This window comes from Suillus fuscotomentosus (genome assembly GCF_016647785.1).
Source record: "Suillus fuscotomentosus strain FC203 chromosome Unknown F5891scaffold_110, whole genome shotgun sequence".
In the NCBI taxonomy this organism is placed as follows: domain Eukaryota; kingdom Fungi; phylum Basidiomycota; class Agaricomycetes; order Boletales; family Suillaceae; genus Suillus; species Suillus fuscotomentosus.
The window spans coordinates 47,046-67,058 of record NW_024539622.1 but is presented as its reverse complement, the minus strand read 5'-3'; the positions used below and the strand labels follow the sequence as shown (position 1 = coordinate 67,058).

The window sequence follows — 20,013 nt, the reverse complement described above, 5'->3', positions numbered from 1 at the left end:
TTACACATGAGTTGATCTATGAAGGGGTGTTGCTTTCAGCAGACATGTGGGCACTGATTCAGAGAGTTCAGGGTTTTGAGAAGGTGGGATCAGATAATCAAAATCCAGGGAATGCATAGCTGGTGCAGGCCCTGCAGTACGAAGATCATGCAGTAAATAATGTAGATAGTCATAATCAGGATCTTCTGAGAATGAGAGAGTGTGCGAGTAGACAAGGATATTTGCAAATGCAGGAGTAATCCCCTCACATAGATCTGCAATGGCGGTACCTACTTTGCACTCGAGTATAAAGGAGCCAGAAAGCTTCTCATGGTCACTATTTAACCATGGTAGGGAGCCATGCAAGAAATATATCAGTATATAGGCAAGTGACTCAAGACTGCCACGGTGACCTGGCTCTAATCCCAAGTGATTGTTGATTGAAGCGAAGGCAGGGGTGCCTGTGAGATGTCGACCTCGATGAAATGGGATGTGGGATGCGGTTGAGGAATTCCAGTATCTCTTCGTGATACCAAAATCAATAATATAGACAGTTTTTTCCAAAATATCTATCATAGCGTTTTCTGGTTTGACATTGCCATGAACATAACCATGTGAGTGAATGTACCCCAGATGTGACAGCTGGAAAATGGGTTAGTATCTACAGCACAACACATTTGAACCAAAGTACCAGCTGGTCCCCTAAGTTTACAACAGTTTGAAGTCTGAATTTTTGGTTGCATGTGAGGAAAAGATCATGCAGCGGGCGACCGAGGAGGTCAAGAGCCAAGGCATAATGTGTTAACTCCCTACCAAACCAAAGGACGTGGGGGATCCCAACTCCACCTTCAAGTTGCTTGAGAGTGCAGTGTTTGTGCTTGAGAGAAGGTGGATTATTGGTGACTGGTTCAAGTTTGATGGCAATGATATCATCATTAAGGAAGTTTTGTGTGCAGTACACAATAGCTAGTGTATATTTGAAACCCTGAATATCAATCAATCAACTGTCGACATCATACAAATGCACCATATGAACCTGATCCCAAAATATTTTCCAGCCCAAATCTACCATCAATGTGTAATGGAGCCTTACTCATGCTATGTGACAGCTAAATGTTGCAGACTTTCAGCAAGAATTCAGCATGGCGAGTGGCTTCCACATGACTAGAGCCAACTGCAGTCAACTTGAGCCGGCTTGAGTCAACATTTCTTAATTAATGGCTCGTAGCCAGTTCATGCAGCTCATAAGTCGAACCAAACTGCACAATGTGGTTTGACTGACAAGTTTAACCAAATGGTAAGTGTAGCTGGTAAAAGACGAGTCCAAGCCAGGCCAAGCCGAGCTGTGACAGAACTAAAGACATCAGCAAAATTGCTGATTCCCTTTTTGTACTTAAATGACTTAATAAGCACAAATAAGCAAAAATCAGCGGGCAACTTATTCAGACATGTCAATCTCTGATTTTCATCTTAATCTTACTTATCCCTCTGGTAGTCAGAAGAAAAAGTACACATTGCAAACAAACAGCAAAAAAGTAAGGAAATATAAGGCGGCAATGTATTAGTGATAGTACTGGTAGAAAACAGGTAGGAAATATGTGCAAGTCTGTTATTGGCATCAGTGGGAAAGAAAAGAAACATTGTGTCAAAGCCCATAGTACTAGGGCAGTATTCTATTTTAAAAAAAGAAGTCAGCAATGATAATGCTAAGTGGAGAGAGAGAAACTTTACAAATGAGGGTGCACTCGTCCATGCACAAAATTGAGGGCACGTTCAAGCTGGAAACAATCAGAAAAGAAACATGGTTTCAAATTTAAAAAAACTCATGGCAATGACACAGGTGCACCAGGAGGTGCACCCATAGCAAAATCATCATTTGGCTCCAATAATATGATACTGTCCTCCATGCCCACTGCCATCCCATCTCCCTCCTGCTCATGGTGAATGATAATATGTGCATCTGTATTCACTTGGAGAGGTGCAGGTCCTGAGACTGCATCTGAAATTATACTATAGCGTGGTGTGGATGCTGCTCACACAGTTGCTCACACCTTCATTCCTGCATCCAGCCTTTCCATCGCAATGTCATTGTCACGTCGTGAACAAGCAAGAGTGAGAGCGGTAGGCAAAAGCAGCAAGTAAGAGTAGTGACAAGTGAGAGCAAGTGAGAGCAATGAGCGAGGGAGAGCAGTGAGAGCAGCGAGTGAGAGAATGAATCTAAAGAACAAGATTAGAATGAAAAAATCATTGCACACCTCAATAAGCAAGCAAGAGATCATCCTAGAATAGTTTTGTTTAAATATAACAAGATTAGAATAAAAAATCATTGCACACCTGAAAATTCAAATAAAGAAACATGCTTCATGGAGGCGGAGAACATGGTCGACAAGTTGAACTTTTGTGCCAGTGAGCGCACCGTCACCTGAACAAACATATACATACAAATGTTGCAACTTGGACTTAGAATATTTCCAATGTTGATGCCTGGGAGAAGTGCCTATTCTCATTCTTGCCAGATGGGATTCACATTGTGACTGGTCATTTGTCCAACTACCCAGTAGTTATTCTAACCTAGGTCCTGTATTCATACTTGTCAATTAGGTTACAAAAATCTCTTATTGCACTTAATTTACTTTTACATCTTATTAGCAACATTTGTTTGAATCACATCTGCAAAAAGTGGGTACCAGTAAAATAAGTGACATCAGAGCTTTTCTTTTTCTACTCAGCGAGATCAGTAATACAAATCAGTCATGTAAGTGCAAAAAGGGACTTGGAGATTTTGCTGATGGACATACCTGGTTGAAGACCAGCACCTTGATAGGGTATCATATGTCAACATCATTCACAGGCACACTGTTGGTGATTACATATCCTATGAGTGGAAGTTGGCTATGTAATAGTAGATATGCATGCTAACAACACACCAGTGTGCTAGTTCTTCACAACTTTGTACCATAGGCCTGTCAATATCATAGCCTTTGTAGATCTCACCAGTGTAACCTGCCTATCTATTCCTTTATCATATGATCTATAACTTTGGTATATATTTTCAATTTTATACATTAAATAAAACTAGCTAAATCTTTGTCAAACTCAAGTCAAATGCCTGATGATTGCAGTGGGTGGTGTAGTACAGTCTTATCATATTAATGAATTTTGTCTGCTTGTGGTCATACTTGGTATGGAGAAAGAAACAAATACATCTCAATTATTTACAGATGTACTTGATAAGCACTGCATCAAAATACTTGGCTGGCGGGAGACCCAATCTACACACTTGAGGAAGTACATCATAGATTACATTAATTGTGCTGTTCGACGGAGTCGAAAAACATAATTCGAAAAATAAAAAGAGCTATGCCACGAGCTTAGTGCAACAAAGAGCACTACAGTGTCATGGACAAGAAGCCTATGGAATTGGAAAGGTGCAGTGAACTTACCAGGTGATATCCGATAGCCAAGTTGTTAGTGGTCCTTCATAACATAGCGTGAGCCATAACATTAGTTACTGACGGGATGATGGGATCAGAAACAGAGAAGCGTGCGGTACTGACGCCACCCGAGGGTGATCTATACAAAAACGACCGACAAAGGGAAGAAAAACAAACAAACCGACAAAGCGAGATAAACCACAATGAGGCGTCATTCGCCATACATACAAAGAATTTTCAAAAGCCACCACTTCATGGGTGGCAGGAATTTGGCAGGGTAAAACCTAGTTCCAAGTCAGACGTTCTGGATAGGGAATTGAAACCAATACCACTGACATTTCGTGACTCGACATAGGCCTCGTCTATCGAAACTCTCCAGAGGATCGGAAGAATTCAAAAGATGTTCTAGAAGTCTGTCAGGTTCAAGACCAAGTGAAGACGAAGCTTCACTGACTCACTTGTTGAAACGTTGATATCTTAGCAAAAAACATGAGGTCAATCCGGAAGACTTTGTCACAGACTGGAGAGGTAGGAGAGTAAGGCTACTTCTTGGACCATGAAGTGTTGAGAGCCGATGTGTCCGAAGGAAGTAAGGCCGAGAGAGGGAGAGCCGAAAGGGAGAAGGACGATACGGCCGATGAATAATGCACATTGAGTGCGAGCGTCTCCAAACGGAGAACACGAACGACGTGTCAACGTCGGCAATATTTTCGTTCTTTAAGTATATATTTTTCATCAAAACAGTTGCTGGCAGACTCACCGTATAAGAGGACGCTGCCTTCGTCGAGACGTCTCAGATTCGAAACGAATACTGAGACGTAAGTAAAAGTCCCACTGTAACGTTTGAGCGCAAGTGCTGACGTACATGTAGTCGTACCTTTGTCTAGGTACAAACAATTGTTAATAGAGATTCGAAACGAATACTGAGACTCGTACCTTTGTCTAGCGTGCCCTGAAGCTCCCGCTCGTCTATTATATCCACATGAAGCCCGTTTCAATCGATCAGAGATTCAGAACGCAGGAATGGTAAATGAGTTTGGACGTATCTAACACAGGATGACGGTCATAACGCAGTCACAAGTTTGGGTTGTTGTGGGAAGCTTTCGAACATTCCCACATCTGCAGGGAAATTCCAATGGTGATGAATCCAGGAAGTGACTACTCCAGGGTTAATCTACTTAGATCTGGAGCCAAAATATAGGGTCAGTCTGGAGCTTTGGCGACAGGCTTCGGGTGTTTATAGTCATTACATATGCAATCTTTGCAATAAATCTCACTAAAAAGTAAATCTTTGTTTTACCTGTCTCGCAGTATATGAGCGTGATACTGCGTGGAGATGGAACATGAACATCAGGGTGCGAGAGTTTGACCTCTTCGATGTAAAGAGGGTCGGCGACTGAGTGAAACGGGCGTTTAATGACTGAAGACAAATTTGCCATAGACAATCCGACAACGAAGGTATTTTCCCATTTAACGTGTTGCACAAAGAGCGCGAGTTGGGTGATGTAAAGGGTGGTATCATAAGTTACTTGAGGAGCATCCAAGTAACCACAACCATATGAATCTACAAAATCAACGGGTTCGCACCGTGTCACACATCGGAAGACGATAACACACCAGAGAAGCACATAATATCCTCGTGAGGTGAGACAGGCGCTACGTCTTTCCAGGCGATGGCCGTGATGGAAAGTCTACGTATCAAAATAATCTAGTAGCCTTGATAAGTATATGATACTCAGGTGCACAAAAACACACACACCGTCCATCCTGCGGTCCTCAGGCTATGAGGCAATATCACACCTGGGTAATATAGCGCATCAGCACTTGACACGAGTGCACGTCAATAAAGTACGTGTCTATCCTAGAGATAGGTTGGCATATACACCTGCACTATGCAAGTTCTCTGGGTACACACTTCGCGACGGCGATGAGCTCGAAAGGTGCGCTAGGGATATGCACGGATGATGGGTAAAGTAGGTGGTCGCAGGAAGTTAGCCAAGAGAGAAACAGCGGGGAATATCCAGAGATAGATATGAACTTGAAATGGGTGCGCGCTCATCGCGGTGGGCGGTGTAGTACGGTCTTATCATATCAATGAATTTTGTCTGCTTGATGTCATATTTGGTATGGAGAAATCTACAAATACATCGAATTTGGGCTGCTGCATGCATGGAATGATTGAAGCATGAATGCCAAGATAGAGACAGGTGCAGAAGTACCGGGGAGCTTCCATGAGTGGGCGGGAGGCGTCGGGGTACAAAATGTTTAAGACACGGGTATGCAAGAGTGCAGATCATGCACAAGGAGGGCGGCAGTCACAAAGTATGGGAGGGCTCATGTAAGACGGTACAAGAGCATGTGACTGCAGGTAGGAGAAATTAGGGAGGTGTTGGAAAGTAGGAGGGTACTGTCCATTGAAATACTGGTACAAAAAAAACAGCACAAGGAATATGCATATAATGGTAGGAGGTGGGTACAGAAGCAGACGGGAAGACGGGAGGAGTAGAACTCGAGGAGCAACGGGCGGCGCGACGGTGATGAGCACGATATTGCAACTCCGCTGAAACACAGCCGCCGAAGCCAAGCCTCAGACTACCATTCCGCGTTGACTTATCTCAGCCGTTCGAACTCTGGCTATTCCGACAAAACCGATACGAGAAACATGTAATACGTCTCATTCATTTACGGATGTACTTGATAAGCACAGCTGCGTCAAAATACTTAATTGGCGGGAGACCCGATCTACTTGAGGAAGTACATCATAGATTACATAGATTACATAATTGTGCTATTCGACGTAGTCATAAGTCGAAAAATAGAAGTACAAGGCATAATTAATAAATGGCATCAGCTTGTATCATGAGCCATTCTCCCACCCATATCATACGACGTATCCGAGCTCCATGAGATCAACGTCGGCGTAGCAGACGAGAAAAAGGCACTCCCAGGTGTTGCTTCTCAGACTATGGCATTCTTTTTGCTCTGCGAATGTTCCCAATATAATGGGGACGAACTAGTTGGTTTGAGTTCTTTGACGACATAAACGGGCAACAGGCCTGCTGATGGATGTATCGCAGGCCCACGAGGAGCACAGTTCAACCTGTAAACGCTTATTAGGAAGGTGTATTTTGCTTAAGATAAGCTACTTACCTGGTTAAGTTGATATGCTGTTGCGGCTTTGGTGGGTAGATTCCGAATATCCTTGCTACCCACCAGAAAGCTATGCTGTAGTTCTTCCGCGCTTCTGCGGCAAACCCAAAGAAAGCGAAAAATATGAAGGCACAGACGACTACAATCCACCGCGTGAGCTGGATGGCAACAACCAGGAGGTAGTTCGTTGTCCATAGAGCAGATGGGTATTGCATGACACGCGAAAAGTCGTAGTGAACATTTTCCCAGCTGATCCAGGGCTCTACAGGCTCTGCTGCCGAGTTGATCCATATCATAAAAGACGCGAGGGGGATGGTGCATACTATTTCCGTCGTTGCGAGTGCCATGAGACGGAAGTAGCGACTAGCACTGAGAGACTTGTTGGATTTCATAAAATGGGTGAATTGTGCACGACGGAGGTAAAAGGCCTTCAATGAAAGACCTGCGGGCGGTGAGAACACGGACAGAAAACCACCAAGAAGAGGCGTACCACAATAGACCGAAGATACAAGGCCAATAATTATAGGCCAGCTATCCCACAAGAAAAACGCTGGTAGCGTATTGTAAATAAAAGGGTAGCAGCCGATGTCTTCGTAAATATCAAAGCGATGGCCTTGTACGACATATTCTGTAAAAGGATCAGTGGGGTGCGTGCTGTGGATGAAAGCAGTGCACTCACGAAGCGCAACGACTGCCATAGGAAAAAGTACGCAAATTAGGGTGTCGATAAGGACGGCTCGCCGTTTCTAAAACAAGATTAACGAAGGAACTGAGGCTCCCTTAATGTGGAATCGTACCCCTTCATCCGTGAGTGCGACCGCATGGGTTTTCGCAATGTTGTATAGCCTGCGATTAATGCATAATGATGCGGCAGGAATGCCCACTGAGGCACCGAGCATTATTCGAATGGCTTCACAGAGTTTCAGGAAACAAGCAGCGGAAGAACAGCATAACATCACTTACAAATGTCACACCAGATGGGTGCCCAGTTGATGGCATTGTTATGCCAAACGATGGAGTTGATGAACTGGTTGAGGCAAGAGAGTGCCGCCCAAATCATGTAATAACATGTTCCCGAATTCCATGCTTGTAGATGCCATGGAAGAGGTATAAGTGCGACTACGAAGCCAAGGAAAGCAAAGATGGGGTAAAGAGGATAGTCCAACCCAGTCATAATGATGGTAGAGAAAGAGTAGAGACGAATCGTGTCAAAGGATGGAGACCGTAAACGATAGCCTTATAAAAAGACATTTTGTGTTCAACAATGGGATGTGGTGCGCAATGCATTGTGTTCCTTGCTGTGGACAGTCCATTGTAATTTGTGGCTACGTGTCGGAGACAAATGTGGTAAGTCCCAAATTTGGACGATTCACCGGAGACAATACCACAAAAATACACCTGTAATTATCGAACAATGGTCATGATGATGAGTCGCTATGTAACGTGGGGCGGGAGATTCCTTTGTACCAATATTTTAGCCCACAAGTCTCGAGGCTCGCTACACCAAAGCCGTGCCATATGGATCACTTCATCATTTTGCTCGATACAGAACCATCGCCCTTTGTTGGGTCATCACATACAGAACCAAAACCCAATTGGGGTGACCCATCACAACTCGAAATGCAGTATATCGAACCTTCCGACTCACTACTGGTTGATCAAGACAACCTCACCAATTACTATTCCAACTTGTGTGTCATTTTATAACGTTTGCGGCTTGCGGTCAGCGGTCACTCTGAGGGTCAGCGCGAGGTATGTCCGTTCAACATCTCTTTTTCGATGGACGTCTCCTTAACCAGTTTTTATGAACAAGGTACTATATATCGTATGCGCTGGTTTAGCGGTTATTAGGACTAGAGGCTAACCCTCGCATCATTTATTTTACTGGCCCCGGCAGGACTCAGATTTTCGCGCTGTCGGACGTTTAACTGCGACATACTTCAAGCCATCTATAGCACAGTGCTATATCCCTCCTCCGACGCTCCTTTGACTCACATTTGACTGCTATATACTCATCTATAGCACAGTGCTTAATTATGTGACTATACCCCTCCTTCGAAGCTCGTTCTCTTCGTTTTCGTGTTTACCTGCGACATTAGCACAGTACTTAATTTGCCTACACCCCTTCTTCGATGCTCGTTGCCTTCGCTGGTTTCTTCATCATGCGTGTACCTGTGGTGTTTCTACCTATAGCATAGTGCTTAATTCTGTGATTATACTGCTTGGTGGACTCGCTGCTTGTGCAGCATTGCATATTTTCGTTCGTGTACCCCAACTACTTTCCTAGTAGTACTTATTCATTCGTCTTTCTTGAATCCTTGCTTACTACCTGCTAATTGTAATTCTAGCTGCCGTTGTTCTTACTTACCTTGTGACCACTTCTCTATGTCATTTGACTCATGTTCTGCTGTGGTTATAACTGTTACTGGGTTCTTCCTTACGCTGTCTCTGCCTTTTGCATTGTTGTAATTTGGCTCATGTTGCGTCCTGGGCCTCGTCGTTCTTGAGTCAATGTATATCTTCCACTTCTCAGTAAAGTCGAGCTCAGGTACCTACGATTAGATGCTCACAACCGTTCAGGGCGAGTCGCTATGTATGTGCACAGAATTGACTGTCAGAATTGCATTGGTATTATTGCATAGTTAATGACAGCATATGATCGTCATATTGAATGTATATATACGCGCAACGCAGCATGTCTAGACAAATACCCAGCAGGTGTACATGACTAGACTCGTGACTAGTTCTCACTATGCGGCCCGCTTGCCTCGTAGCAAGGACTCGTCACGAGTCTAGTACATGACATAACTTAGAGGGTGAATTGGAATCTCACCCCACATCTATTTGCCAGACGGTGTCGCGTACGTAGATGTAAAGTGACCGTGATGATTAAGGAGTGTAAATAACTACGAAATGAGTCGAGTCGTCTGTATGTGTCAACATACGTGCAAGACGGAAAAAAATAGTGCCAGGACTTGTGAAAAGTCGACGAAGATAAGAGGGAATTTGGGGAAGGTTGGGTGCAGAAAAAGGCAGCCACGAGAGAAGATCGAAATTGGGGTAATAGTGGTCACGGAGCAGTGTCTGTGCAGTGTGAACGAAGGACAAACGAAGCCAATAAAGCAAAGCCTCGAGAAGTAAATAGATAGATCCCATTCGTCTCTTGCGAACGAAGCATGACTTAGAGTCATAAGCTATACGTCGATTCTATCAGCCTGACGAACGAGCGAAAATGAAGGCGAGCGTACTATATCACAGATCGTTTTCGAAACGGTAACAGGCACCGATACCTGCGACACATGCTTCATGCAATGGTACAATAGAAGCCAGAGTTGCCGATTTCGTAGGCGCGTTCAAATTCCAAAGGAAGTGATTCAGCGGGATGGGAGGTGATAGATTCAGGAAAGAATAAGGACTCCGAGTCGAGAACGTCGAATGAGTCTGTCACCGGGTTTGACGGTAGACCCGATGGCGGAATTGTTTGTGAGCGCATAAATGGGTGGCGCGAGAAGGCTTGCAAGACCAACGTCGATATTAATGGAGGTGAGGTGGCGCTGACTCGTGGCGCGACAGAGGTTACTAGCCTGGGTGCTAGGCGCAAGGTTATTACAAAGGGCGGAAAATTGGCAGTCATGGTGACCAAGCTTTGTCTTCCTTTATACCATGTTGGGGAACAATGATATTTATTCTGCATTGACCGGCATCCATTGTGGAGTAGAAGATGTCGCGGAGTAACAAACAATGAGCGTACTGTGGTCACTTGTGGTCAGCTCAGCGGCTGGGTAAGAAAATTACCATATTCGGTCATCAATTTGCGATCCATTCAAGTTGTACTCTTGCTTGTCCGCCCTTTAATATGATGAGCTTATAGACGTTCTTAGTGTCTCCTTCGGTGGGATATTGTCATCACACTTTTTACTCACACGAGTTTCGCCAGTTGCGTTCCTCGCAGTTATGTCGCTGCTGCTGCTCCCTCGAGCTGCTATGGCATTGACGAACCCAAAATATCGCAACTCTCCTTGTCATGGCCTTACTTTTTGATAGTTGTCCTGAATGTTGTGCACGATATCGATGTTACTGTGTTTGGCTAACAATGTGAACATTGCAATCTTGGTGTGGTGCAATATCAGTGAGTTCAATCTCGAGGTGCCCTTGCGGCTGATGACCTTCGAATCAGCAGCGCCATCGCAGGGTCTGCATTGGCGCTCACTCAAGTGTATCAGTCCAATTCCATAGATTACTACGCAGCACGACTAACGCAACCGCCAGCTCTCCGAACTATCAATACACCTTGGAGTCTTGGACTATGGTTTTCATGGGACTTTGTATGAGCAGTATTATGAAACGTACTAATGCTATGCCTGCTACATTTTCCATTGCCCCTTCGCGATCCTCTGGACTATCGGTACAGTCCTATATGTTCACATTGGTGCTACATCGTCCCTCATAGGCACCCCTCAACATTCAACCTTGTGGTTCTCTTGCAAATTTTCTGGATTTCTATTCCGTGTTCATCATTAACATTTTCCTTGAAAAGAATGGTAGGTGTCGCCCATGAGCGACAGTATATAAATGGGATTGCACGCAAGCGGACGGACCACACTGCTTCCATTAGATACAATCGAATTCAAGGCGCTCAGTGAGAGAGGAGCAATCTCAACATATTCATGTCCGGAGAGTTGTGGAGTAATGTGTTATGCAATGATGAAGTGCTATCCTATGCTAAGTACCTGCGCTTGCTGCACCACCGCCCAAGCAGCAGACAATCGGATCAAATGATAAGTCCATCTCCTCCAGAGACTGTTGAACAGATGATGTCAATCATCTGGTTAGTTGGCAGGAAAAACGATACTTCGCTTAGTTGCATCTTCCGTTTGTCGATGGATAATATTTATTCGTCTGCTGTGATTTGAGACGCTGCATTCAGCCTCAAATGTAACTGTGTGTCCAAATCCGAGCGGTGTTTTAAACTGTTACTTACATTGAGCACAATTTTGGTTGACCCTTTAAGCCAACAATGTGATCCATTGTCTCTAATGTCCGGCTATCGGAGTGATCCACAAACTGAACCGACGCTCTATTTAAACCGGTCCTATTTTCCATGTGCCACCCACCATACCATACATTACGTTAAGAACATACCTAACTTTGTACGCTCTTTGACTCGGAGCGTTGCGACACTCAATTGCTACGCCTATACACCTCCATTGCGAATCCGATACTCAGTCCCACTCGCACTCATCACCCTTCCTTTAGCACTTGACACCCTTCAACTCGCATTCACTGCCTTCCACTTTACACATACCTCCGAGTTCTCCTACCTTGCTCTCACTACCTGCTCGTCTACTATGGACTCATTCGACAGGATTCTGGATATATCTGAGTTCTTCGATCCAGATCAGCTGATATTCACAGATGAGGGTTATTGTAGTGGTGACGAGTCCAGTCACTGCAGTGACGATGAACACTGTTTAGTTAACACAGATGCAAAATGGACTTATACAGGATATTGCGTCATAATATAACTGGCGACGTCATCTGTCGCGTCCATCGTAAAGTAAGTTGACGGTCTCTATTGTCTGATCATTGATTCACCTTCCCTCCATAGACATCATCTCGATGTTGAAGCACGTCGGCTCAAGGCTGGCCAAGCAAGGCAAGGGTCAGCTTAACTATTACGCGGTGCGAGTGAAAATCTCGTACCCCGAATGGGCCGACTGGGGCTGACTACGTCAGTTGCCTGAAGTCTTCTGAAGCCATAAGGTTTCACCTCAAAGATTAACAAAAAAAGTTGCGCAGTCGTGACGAGAAACTTCTGTCTCATTTGGTGGACACAAACTTTCGGTTCTTTCGGTTTCATTTTGGCCACTTTTCTTTTTCCCACTTGTGGGTTTTTCTCTCGAACTATACTGTACCACAGAGTATATCGAAAATGCAGCAATATAATTCCTTGCGGCTGTAGAATCAGCGCACACCCATGCGAACACACTCACGTGGAAAGGAGCAGGATCAGCAAGAACCATGATTCTTACAATCGGCACTCCCAGGATCCAGCGGCAGTCACGCTTTTTTCGCAGGATAAAATGTGATGGACGGTGAGTCATTGCCAACGTTTTCCTGCCAAAAATGTGTCACCTGCCGACTTGTGGGGGTATCTTTTGAAGGTATGCATAATGTCAGAGGGATAGTGGTACGAGGAATCATATGAGGGTTCTGAGTATTAGACAATAGAGGTCCTGTATCCACCATCTAAACTCGCATGAGCTCCGACGCTCCCACTGAACCATGATGGCATGAATTTGAATTTGAAGTAATCAGAATTACATATTAATGCAAATTCAATGACATTCTTGATTATATAATCCCACAAACACCACTCCTGCTCACGCACTCGCGGCGCACCACCGCGACCGTACCACTTCTCTTGCGTTCGGTAGCAGGCGACGACAAACTCATTTGCGTATCTCACGGCTGGGACGTTTTATTTTCTCTGGCGCGATCGAGCTTATCGCCTAACTTCAGTCACGAAACCATGGATCACTATCCGGAGGTCAAACGATCATTTCTTGACACAAGAGCTTTATCTTCCCCGCCTGATCAGGAGTCAGAGAGTGAGTCTAGCCAGGTTTCCGGCTCTGACATGCCCTCTCCATCGATTAGAACTTCTGCCCGATTCCCTTCGGCCACTCCTCCGCATGAGGAGAATGGGAGCTCGGAAAGGTCCTCAGGTGTTGAACCCGAGAGTAGTAAGGGGTGGTATGAATTTGACCTTTCGGTCATACTTGCGCTAGTTTCGCCCATCGGAAATTGGTTGACAGGAGGAGATCACGTCAAGAATTTCCTTCTCATCCTTCTCTTGATATTCTATTTGCACCAAATTATCGAAGGTAAGTGCCTTGTTTTCATTCTGAAACAGAAATATAAGTATACACAGTACCGTGGAGCCTCTATCATCTCTCGAGACCCAGACGTCGTTCCCCTGATTTCCCACCTCGTCAAACATCTGAGCAAGATCCATATCATGAAGTTGCTTCATCAGAGTTACGCAAGCTCGAGTTTTTCTACCTGTTCCTCACTGTATTATCGCCGTTACTCGGAGTCGCAATCCTTCGTATCGTCATCATATCTGTGGCCGGTCCGGAGACTATATCATGGTTCAGTACCTCCCTCTTCATTCTCGCCACCGGTATTCGACCTTGGAAACACGCGGTAGAACGTCTCCATCAACGCACACAAGATTTGCATACTGTCGTTCACTACCCTCCAGCCAGCTCACCAGACACGCACTCGCAGATTGAAGTTCTAATTGCGCGCGTCGCCGAATTAGAGACTCAGCTGAATAAATGTAACGACACCGTGAAAGTTCTTACCGAAGACGTTTTTGACCACGTGGAGGGAGCCGTCGAGGGGATAGAGAAATGCTTACGGAAACAGGAGAGGAAGAATGATGCTTTCTACTCGGCGCAGGAATCAAAACTCGCGACGTTGGATCAGAACATGCAAGCGTTACTGGAAAGGAAGGAGATTTCAGTGCACGGTTCGGCTTTATCTTATAATCTTGCTTCCGCATTCCACGCAACCTTGGTTGAACCACTTGGACTTGTCTTTCCTGAGTGGGCACGCAGCTCTCGCCGAGACAAACACCCACCATCTCCTCGTCCTTCCCCCAAAATCGGTCGTTCCCGTACTGGCACTAAGCTTGAGACGATACCAGAAGGCGCCACTTTCACACCCAAGAGAGCTCCATATCGCTTTCCCTACCTCCGTATTCCAGGTTTAAAATTCGCCCTGCGCATCGGCGATCTTGCAACCCTACCTGTCCGTCGGGTAGTGGCGTATCTTCTCATGGGACGCATATATGCGCCCAACGCGCCCAATTCCTCTCTTTAAACAGTGTTACCGCTCAAGGCCCATTTTTCACAACAATTGTTCTATTAGCATTGCATGGACTTGTTCCCACGTCTTCTCGCATTTTATCCCCGCATTGATATGCCGAGGATGATCCATTTTGCCTCATAATTATTATGGTATCCAGGAATAACCGTACTGTACGCTCGTGCGTCGAATTTTGTATCAATATCCCATTGTAAGCAGACTTTTGTCGTATCTCCCTGAAGTTTAGGCTGCTCTATAATTTACCACAGACGTCTGTACCAGGTGAGACTCGTTTTCTTATTCTTCTATACCGTTACCTGTACAGCTTCCCTCGTACAAAAATCACACGGTCTTCTAAGCTCAAAGCTTTAGAACATGCCTTATCGGGGCATTTGCTTGATGTTTCTGATTGTAATTATCCCCTATCATATGGGTGTTCCTCGGTGAAGTATGCCATGGTATGTGTCCTTGTACTTTCTTCGGCCGAGAGCTTATCAGATCTAGAAAAGTCAAGTATACAGATTTTGTGGCATCGTGTCCTTGTACTTAATCCCATACTGCTGTCAAAGGCGCAGCTCGCTGATTAAAAGAAATGCAGCAGGCCATCACAGAGATCTGTATGCCCTTTTTGTCTCCCCAGATTTCTTTCATTATTGAAATGCAAACAGAGATACCAATACTTTCGTTCATTTCCGCGGCACTTGTTCTCTTTCCATTGCCTTGGTATTGTCGGGCTGGCAACATTGCTGCAATGTCTATTGGAATGTGGCTCTTTGTTGTAAACACGATCAATGCTATAGATGCCCTCCAGTGGACTGGGGCGTACCAAATACCATTTTTATTCTGGTGTGACATTAGTGAGTGTTTTGATATCGATTCCATTCGAGAGCTCATAATTCCTGTAGCTTCAGCGCTGGTAACAGCTGTAAATGTAGCGATACCTGCGGCGTGCCTCTGCATTTGTATTCACCTGGAACGGATGGCGTCTTTCTGTCAGACATCCGCCTCTGTAACAAAGCGACGCCGTATCTTACTTGAATGTTTAATGTGTTTCGGAGTTCCATTAGTATATGCAGCATTGCGTGCGTACCTGCCACGGGTTCCCCCACAATGTTTATTGACATCGTCGATAGATATAATTGTTCAACCTCGACGTTTTGATGTGTATGAAAATTTTGGATGTCGCTCGGCGATATATCCCACTGTGGTGGCTTTGTTCGTGGTCTGGATACCGCCGCTTGCACTTTCTTTTCTTACTATAATTTTTTGTGGCAAGTGACTTCACTACGGTTCGTATCCTTACGAAGCTGAGCCTCTGCAGGCATTACTTGGCGTCACTTTCTCCTTCATGGCGTCCAATTTTCGAGGACACGTCCATCTTCCTCGCTTACTTCTGGAGCCTACATTCGGCTCGTCAGTATGGCCGTTTCAGAAGTCATCTGCACCATCGCCGCGACCGTAGTAGCCATGTCATTTAATCTAAGCTCAGGGCTGGCTCCATGGGCGGACTTCACCCGAGATTTGACGGAGGTTTCGTCGTTCAGCTCCGCTGCGACACCTAAATCAATCACTGCGATGCTCATCACTGAATGGGCGATCATGGTCGCGCAATCGTTCTTCTTCATCGGATTGTTTGTGCTTGGAGGGGAGGGGCGCAGTCGATTGCGTGAGGCTGTACAGGTGATGCGCAAGGTTCTCAGCTTTTTTCAGAGACGATCTACCTGTATCGCTGAACTCAAAGGTACATCTATGGCAGAAGGGTACGTTCCTTTGTAACACTAGCAGGTTTTTCCTGAATGCGTCTCATCAGCGACTTGACACCGGTTCCGTCTCTGACCGTCCTCGAGTTCAAGAATACCACCTCTCAATCTATTACAGCATGCACTTATCATGGCTATCCATGTGATAAACCTCTTCCGCCTTCGCCTGCCCCCTTGCGGCCCCCATCACTCGACCTTACACATGCGAAACGATTGGAAGAAGATCCTGAATTCCTTGATCCCGCGCTCCTTCCTCTAGATTCACCTTCCAACTACTCTGTTATCTCGTCGTCGCACAATTCTCTCCAATCAAATTTTGATCCGCAACAACTTTTTTTACTTTCGACGCAGTGGCCCGAACCCCCATCAACAGTCATTGTTCGACCACGCCCGGCGAGGCCCCACAGTATGAACTTTCTCCACATTGAAGGTTTGCCGTTTTATGGGTCCGCAGTGCCGCACAATTACTCGAGGAATCCAAAGAATCGTAACGCTGTCTACATGACAGTGGTCAGGGAAGTCCAAGGAGCATATTGAGCTGTTGATTTTCTTTTCTCGTATACCCCCTCCGTTGTCCTTCGCGGTCATTGACCTTGTGTCGGACAGAATATGTCGTTGACTTTTTGCTTGCATGTTCCCGAGTCCTGAAGCATTTGTTGTTATTTTCTTCGCCTTCAAATATTTGTATGACTTTCTCTGTTGTGTTGGTGAACAGTCTGTATCAATAACCAACGTGTATCGGAATGTTGACTGGCCGTTTTTTTTCTTACATATCTCATCTATTATCCCGGCGACCTCATTGCCCCTATGTCGGGTAGTATCAAACGCAATATGTTGCCGACTTTTTATGATGTATTTGTCGTTACTCTCCCTGCTTTCAATTGTATGGATTCTTTGTTGTGGTGTCACAGTAACTTGAGGGCCCGTTTCAATGTAACCAACGCTGTGCTTATGACAGTTTTGTCGTCGAGATATTAAAGATTTTGAACTAAGTATCCGTTTTGAGGTAATACCGGGATGCTGGCCAGTCGTCATAGTAAACTATCTTTATTTGCCTACATAGCAACATGGACCACGGATTTGTCTATAGGGGAAGCATGCTGATGGGAAACGCAGAAAACATACTGAAAAAGGCAATTCTCCGAGTCGCTCGATTACGGCAACTACCGCTCTTATTGTCGTCGCTTTTGGATTATCGCTATTGTTACAGAGACTCTCTTATAGCGTTCATGAGGGCCGTCGTTGAGGAATCCTTTTGCTTGTGAACCCACACCATCCGTGCTGTATAATTGCTGTCAGTCCTTGAAGTTGCTGCGGCGGGCTTGATTGTCCGGCGGCGTCCAGTGCAACTCGCCCTACTCCTTGGTAACACTTTGTATTCTACATTTCAGATGTAGAATGGCAAAGTTCCCGCAAAGTTCAAGCCTCACGGTACCACTTATTTTTGAATGAGAACAAGGATGTTAGTGAGTGCAGAATTCGCCAGTGGATCCGAATATCACTGACCAGTCCTATTTAATCGTACAATGCTAATGGACCACGATTCCATGTGTATCAACTTCCATTCCGGGACGCTCTGACTATGTTATCGGTCGATTTTCTGATATCTAATGATCATGGGACGTCGGATCATGCCGTACTCTGTCATCGAAGCCCTTCGGTGCGCCATTTGAGCGCACTTCCCTCGCGCTTCCTCGCTTTACCTTTTCGGTAAATAAACATATGTTCATATATAGACATCAGTTTGTGGGTCAAAAAGGCAATGCCGATATTTGCAAAGTGTTCAAAGTTTGAACAAATTTTATTACACCCGGACACAAGGGGATGTCCAAATTAGATGACAAGGCGGATTGTGCTCTCGAAGGCTTTAATAGCTTGGCTTCCCAAGGCTATGAATACTAGCTTCACGTTCCCTCTGCTCAGCCCCATCACAGGATAGCTAGTGTCCTCCGAACAAGTCGCCCCTGTCTTCACGTCGCGCGTCAGCAACTGCGTTGTTAAGATGTTCAACTCACCGGACTGGGTGTTCTCTATGTTTGCTTTCCTCGGATTCTTGTGCTGCATGATTCCGCTTCCCTGGCATTTGGAAGGTCAGTCATTATATATTATCTTTGAGGCGTTCAAGACCTGACCAATGCTTTAGCATGGAACACTGGAACTTGTCTTTACATGATCTGGACCGGTCTATCGTGTCTAATCCAGTTCATTAACTCCATCGTTTGGAGGGCGAATGTGATTAACTGGGCTCCCGTGTGGTGTGATATCTGTCAGAATTTTCCTCTTGTTCTCGTTGCCAAGACTCATGTTTATTTCGTAGCCGCAAAATTCATGATCGGGAGCTCCGTTGCCATCCCCGCTTGTTCGCTTTGCATCAACCGTCGTCTCTACCACATCGCATCAGTTTCCTCGGTCACAAAGACAAGGGCGCAGAAGAGACGCGACATCATGACCGATCTGGCTATTGGTGCTGGTATCCCCGTCTTGGAGATGATTCTGCGTACGTTCGTTTGTCGAATGGAGTCGTACTGCCATTGACAGAATACTCCAGAATATATCGTACAAGGCCATCGGTTCAATATTTTTGAGGAAATTGGCTGTTATCCTGCCACTTTTAACACCCCTCCTGCATTTGTATTGGTATTTACATGGCCCTTGATCCTTGGATGCATCTCCGCTTACTATTGCGGTACGTTTGTTCTGATATTTGCCTATTCCGACGCTGATCATTTTGTATTGCAGTCCGCACTATTGTCGAACTAGCCCAGCGAAGGGCTCAGTTCATGGAGTTCCTTTCTGTAAACAAGAACCTGAGTTCCAGTCGTTACTTCCGCCTCATGGGTCTCGCTGGTATTGAGATGTTATGCACGGTTCCTATGGGTGCCTATGTCGTCTACCTCAATGCTACTGCCCAACCAGTCTACCCCTGGATCAGTTGGGCCAACGCACATTACGACTTCTCTCGCGTCGAACAAATTGCATCAGAATTCTGGCGCCTGAACGATGATCTCGTGTTGTCGCTCGAGCTCAGCCGATGGCTCCTCATCGTCTGCGCATTCGTATTCTTTGGTTTCTTCGGGTTCGCCGATGAGGCCAGGAAGAACTACCGCCTCGCCTACGTTTCAGTTGCGAAGCGCGTGGGTCTTTCGACCGCTGGTACTGTGTCGCAAGGGTCTTGGACTGTTGGGTATGTTGTCACACTTTAATACTCAATGATGCGATCTGACGAGCAAATGTTTATTCCAGTGGAAAATCAGAGATGGCATACAACAGCCGCACTGGCACTTTGCCCGTGTTTGTCGTTCAACGTACCGAAAAGAAGCGCGATTCTGTTAATTCATTCTCCACCAGCATTTCCGTTGGCGAGTTTAACATGGCATTCGACGATGTCAAGGAGGCTTCGTACATACCAACACAAACCGCCGCGGGTTCGGTATCAAAGGAGTCGCTTCCGACCACACCTGTTGATGGTCAGACAGTCCCACTGCCAAACGCACCTGCGGTTGCAGGCCCCGCGCTTGACATCAACTCAGTTCCCCGGCTTGTCGCCGACTCACCTGAATCGGCGCGTAATTCAATAGATATCGTATGATCCATATTCACACCAGAGATCGGCTTTCTTACATTGTCCTATCATTCATTGTATCATCGTTTCATTGTATTGTTAGCTTTCCGGAGTCTGGACGTAACCACTCGGTTATTATCGGTTTGATACCCACGACCATCAAGTACCTTATGACTATTTGTATGAGTCGGGACATATTTAGACGATGTAGCATTCTTCGTAGGTCGAATCGAACATCTTCAAATGAAGTGAA

The 20,013-nt window shown here is 45.5% G+C and overlaps 6 protein-coding genes across 6 annotated transcripts; 3 read left to right on the top strand and 3 right to left on the bottom strand.

The window, feature by feature from the left end:
- On the bottom strand, positions 1-1,076 carry F5891DRAFT_963587 (CK1/CK1/CK1-D protein kinase; the record flags this gene model as incomplete). The annotated part of the gene is made up of 3 exons (XM_041376018.1): positions 1-621; positions 671-945; positions 1,007-1,076. 3 exons carry the CDS (start codon positions 1,074-1,076, stop codon positions 1-3), a joined length of 966 nt encoding a protein of 321 aa, XP_041218604.1.
- A 5,137-nt stretch (positions 1,077-6,213) lies between these two features.
- On the bottom strand, positions 6,214-7,879 carry F5891DRAFT_1067940 (pheromone A receptor-domain-containing protein). The gene is given in 9 exon segments (XM_041363175.1): positions 6,214-6,266; positions 6,341-6,345; positions 6,360-6,513; positions 6,564-7,005; positions 7,054-7,191; positions 7,243-7,309; positions 7,361-7,473; positions 7,527-7,764; positions 7,782-7,879. The coding sequence occupies 6 exon segments, from the start codon at positions 7,735-7,737 to the stop codon at positions 6,372-6,374; spliced, it is 1,113 nt and encodes a 370-aa protein (XP_041218603.1). The 5' UTR covers positions 7,738-7,764; positions 7,782-7,879; the 3' UTR covers positions 6,214-6,266; positions 6,341-6,345; positions 6,360-6,371.
- Positions 7,880-9,170: 1,291 nt separating this feature from the next.
- On the bottom strand, positions 9,171-9,812 carry F5891DRAFT_68433 (uncharacterized protein). Its single transcript, XM_041372781.1, has 3 exons — position 9,812; positions 9,373-9,757; positions 9,171-9,296 (listed from the first exon to the last, which is right to left on the bottom strand). The coding sequence occupies exon 2, from the start codon at positions 9,717-9,719 to the stop codon at positions 9,453-9,455; it is 267 nt and encodes an 88-aa protein (XP_041218602.1). The 5' UTR covers positions 9,720-9,757; position 9,812; the 3' UTR covers positions 9,171-9,296; positions 9,373-9,452.
- A 3,116-nt stretch (positions 9,813-12,928) lies between these two features.
- On the top strand, positions 12,929-14,896 carry F5891DRAFT_1067933 (uncharacterized protein). The gene is made up of 2 exons (XM_041363174.1): positions 12,929-13,450; positions 13,498-14,896. Exons 1-2 carry the CDS (start codon positions 13,096-13,098, stop codon positions 14,451-14,453), a joined length of 1,311 nt encoding a protein of 436 aa, XP_041218601.1. The 5' UTR covers positions 12,929-13,095; the 3' UTR covers positions 14,454-14,896.
- Positions 14,897-15,096: 200 nt separating this feature from the next.
- F5891DRAFT_963558 (GPCR fungal pheromone mating factor) lies at positions 15,097-16,214 on the top strand (the record flags this gene model as incomplete). Its single annotated transcript, XM_041376017.1, has 4 exons — positions 15,097-15,295; positions 15,344-15,520; positions 15,572-15,706; positions 15,751-16,214. 4 exons carry the CDS (start codon positions 15,097-15,099, stop codon positions 16,212-16,214), a joined length of 975 nt encoding a protein of 324 aa, XP_041218600.1.
- Positions 16,215-17,914: 1,700 nt separating this feature from the next.
- On the top strand, positions 17,915-20,008 carry F5891DRAFT_1067922 (pheromone A receptor-domain-containing protein). The gene is made up of 5 exons (XM_041363173.1): positions 17,915-18,288; positions 18,342-18,695; positions 18,747-18,884; positions 18,938-19,382; positions 19,442-20,008. The coding sequence occupies exons 1-5, from the start codon at positions 18,201-18,203 to the stop codon at positions 19,785-19,787; spliced, it is 1,371 nt and encodes a 456-aa protein (XP_041218599.1). The 5' UTR covers positions 17,915-18,200; the 3' UTR covers positions 19,788-20,008.
- Positions 20,009-20,013: the final 5 nt, after the last annotated feature.

Coding starts and splice junctions, on each gene's coding strand:
- F5891DRAFT_68433 (XM_041372781.1), bottom strand. CDS start 9,719: ATGGGATCTATCTATTTACTTCTCGAGGCTTTGCTTTATTGGCTTCGT.
- F5891DRAFT_1067933 (XM_041363174.1), top strand. CDS start 13,096: ATGGATCACTATCCGGAGGTCAAACGATCATTTCTTGACACAAGAGCT. Junction 13,451..13,497: donor TTTGCACCAAATTATCGAAG/GTAAGTGCCTTG, acceptor AAGTATACACAG/TACCGTGGAGCCTCTATCAT.
- F5891DRAFT_1067922 (XM_041363173.1), top strand. CDS start 18,201: ATGTTCAACTCACCGGACTGGGTGTTCTCTATGTTTGCTTTCCTCGGA. Junction 18,696..18,746: donor CGTCTTGGAGATGATTCTGC/GTACGTTCGTTT, acceptor AGAATACTCCAG/AATATATCGTACAAGGCCAT. Junction 18,885..18,937: donor CATCTCCGCTTACTATTGCG/GTACGTTTGTTC, acceptor TTTGTATTGCAG/TCCGCACTATTGTCGAACTA.
- F5891DRAFT_1067940 (XM_041363175.1), bottom strand. CDS start 7,737: ATGACTGGGTTGGACTATCCTCTTTACCCCATCTTTGCTTTCCTTGGC. Junction 7,192..7,242: donor TATGGCAGTCGTTGCGCTTC/GTGAGTGCACTG, acceptor ATCCTTTTACAG/AATATGTCGTACAAGGCCAT. Junction 6,514..6,563: donor CAGCATATCAACTTAACCAG/GTAAGTAGCTTA, acceptor AAGCGTTTACAG/GTTGAACTGTGCTCCTCGTG.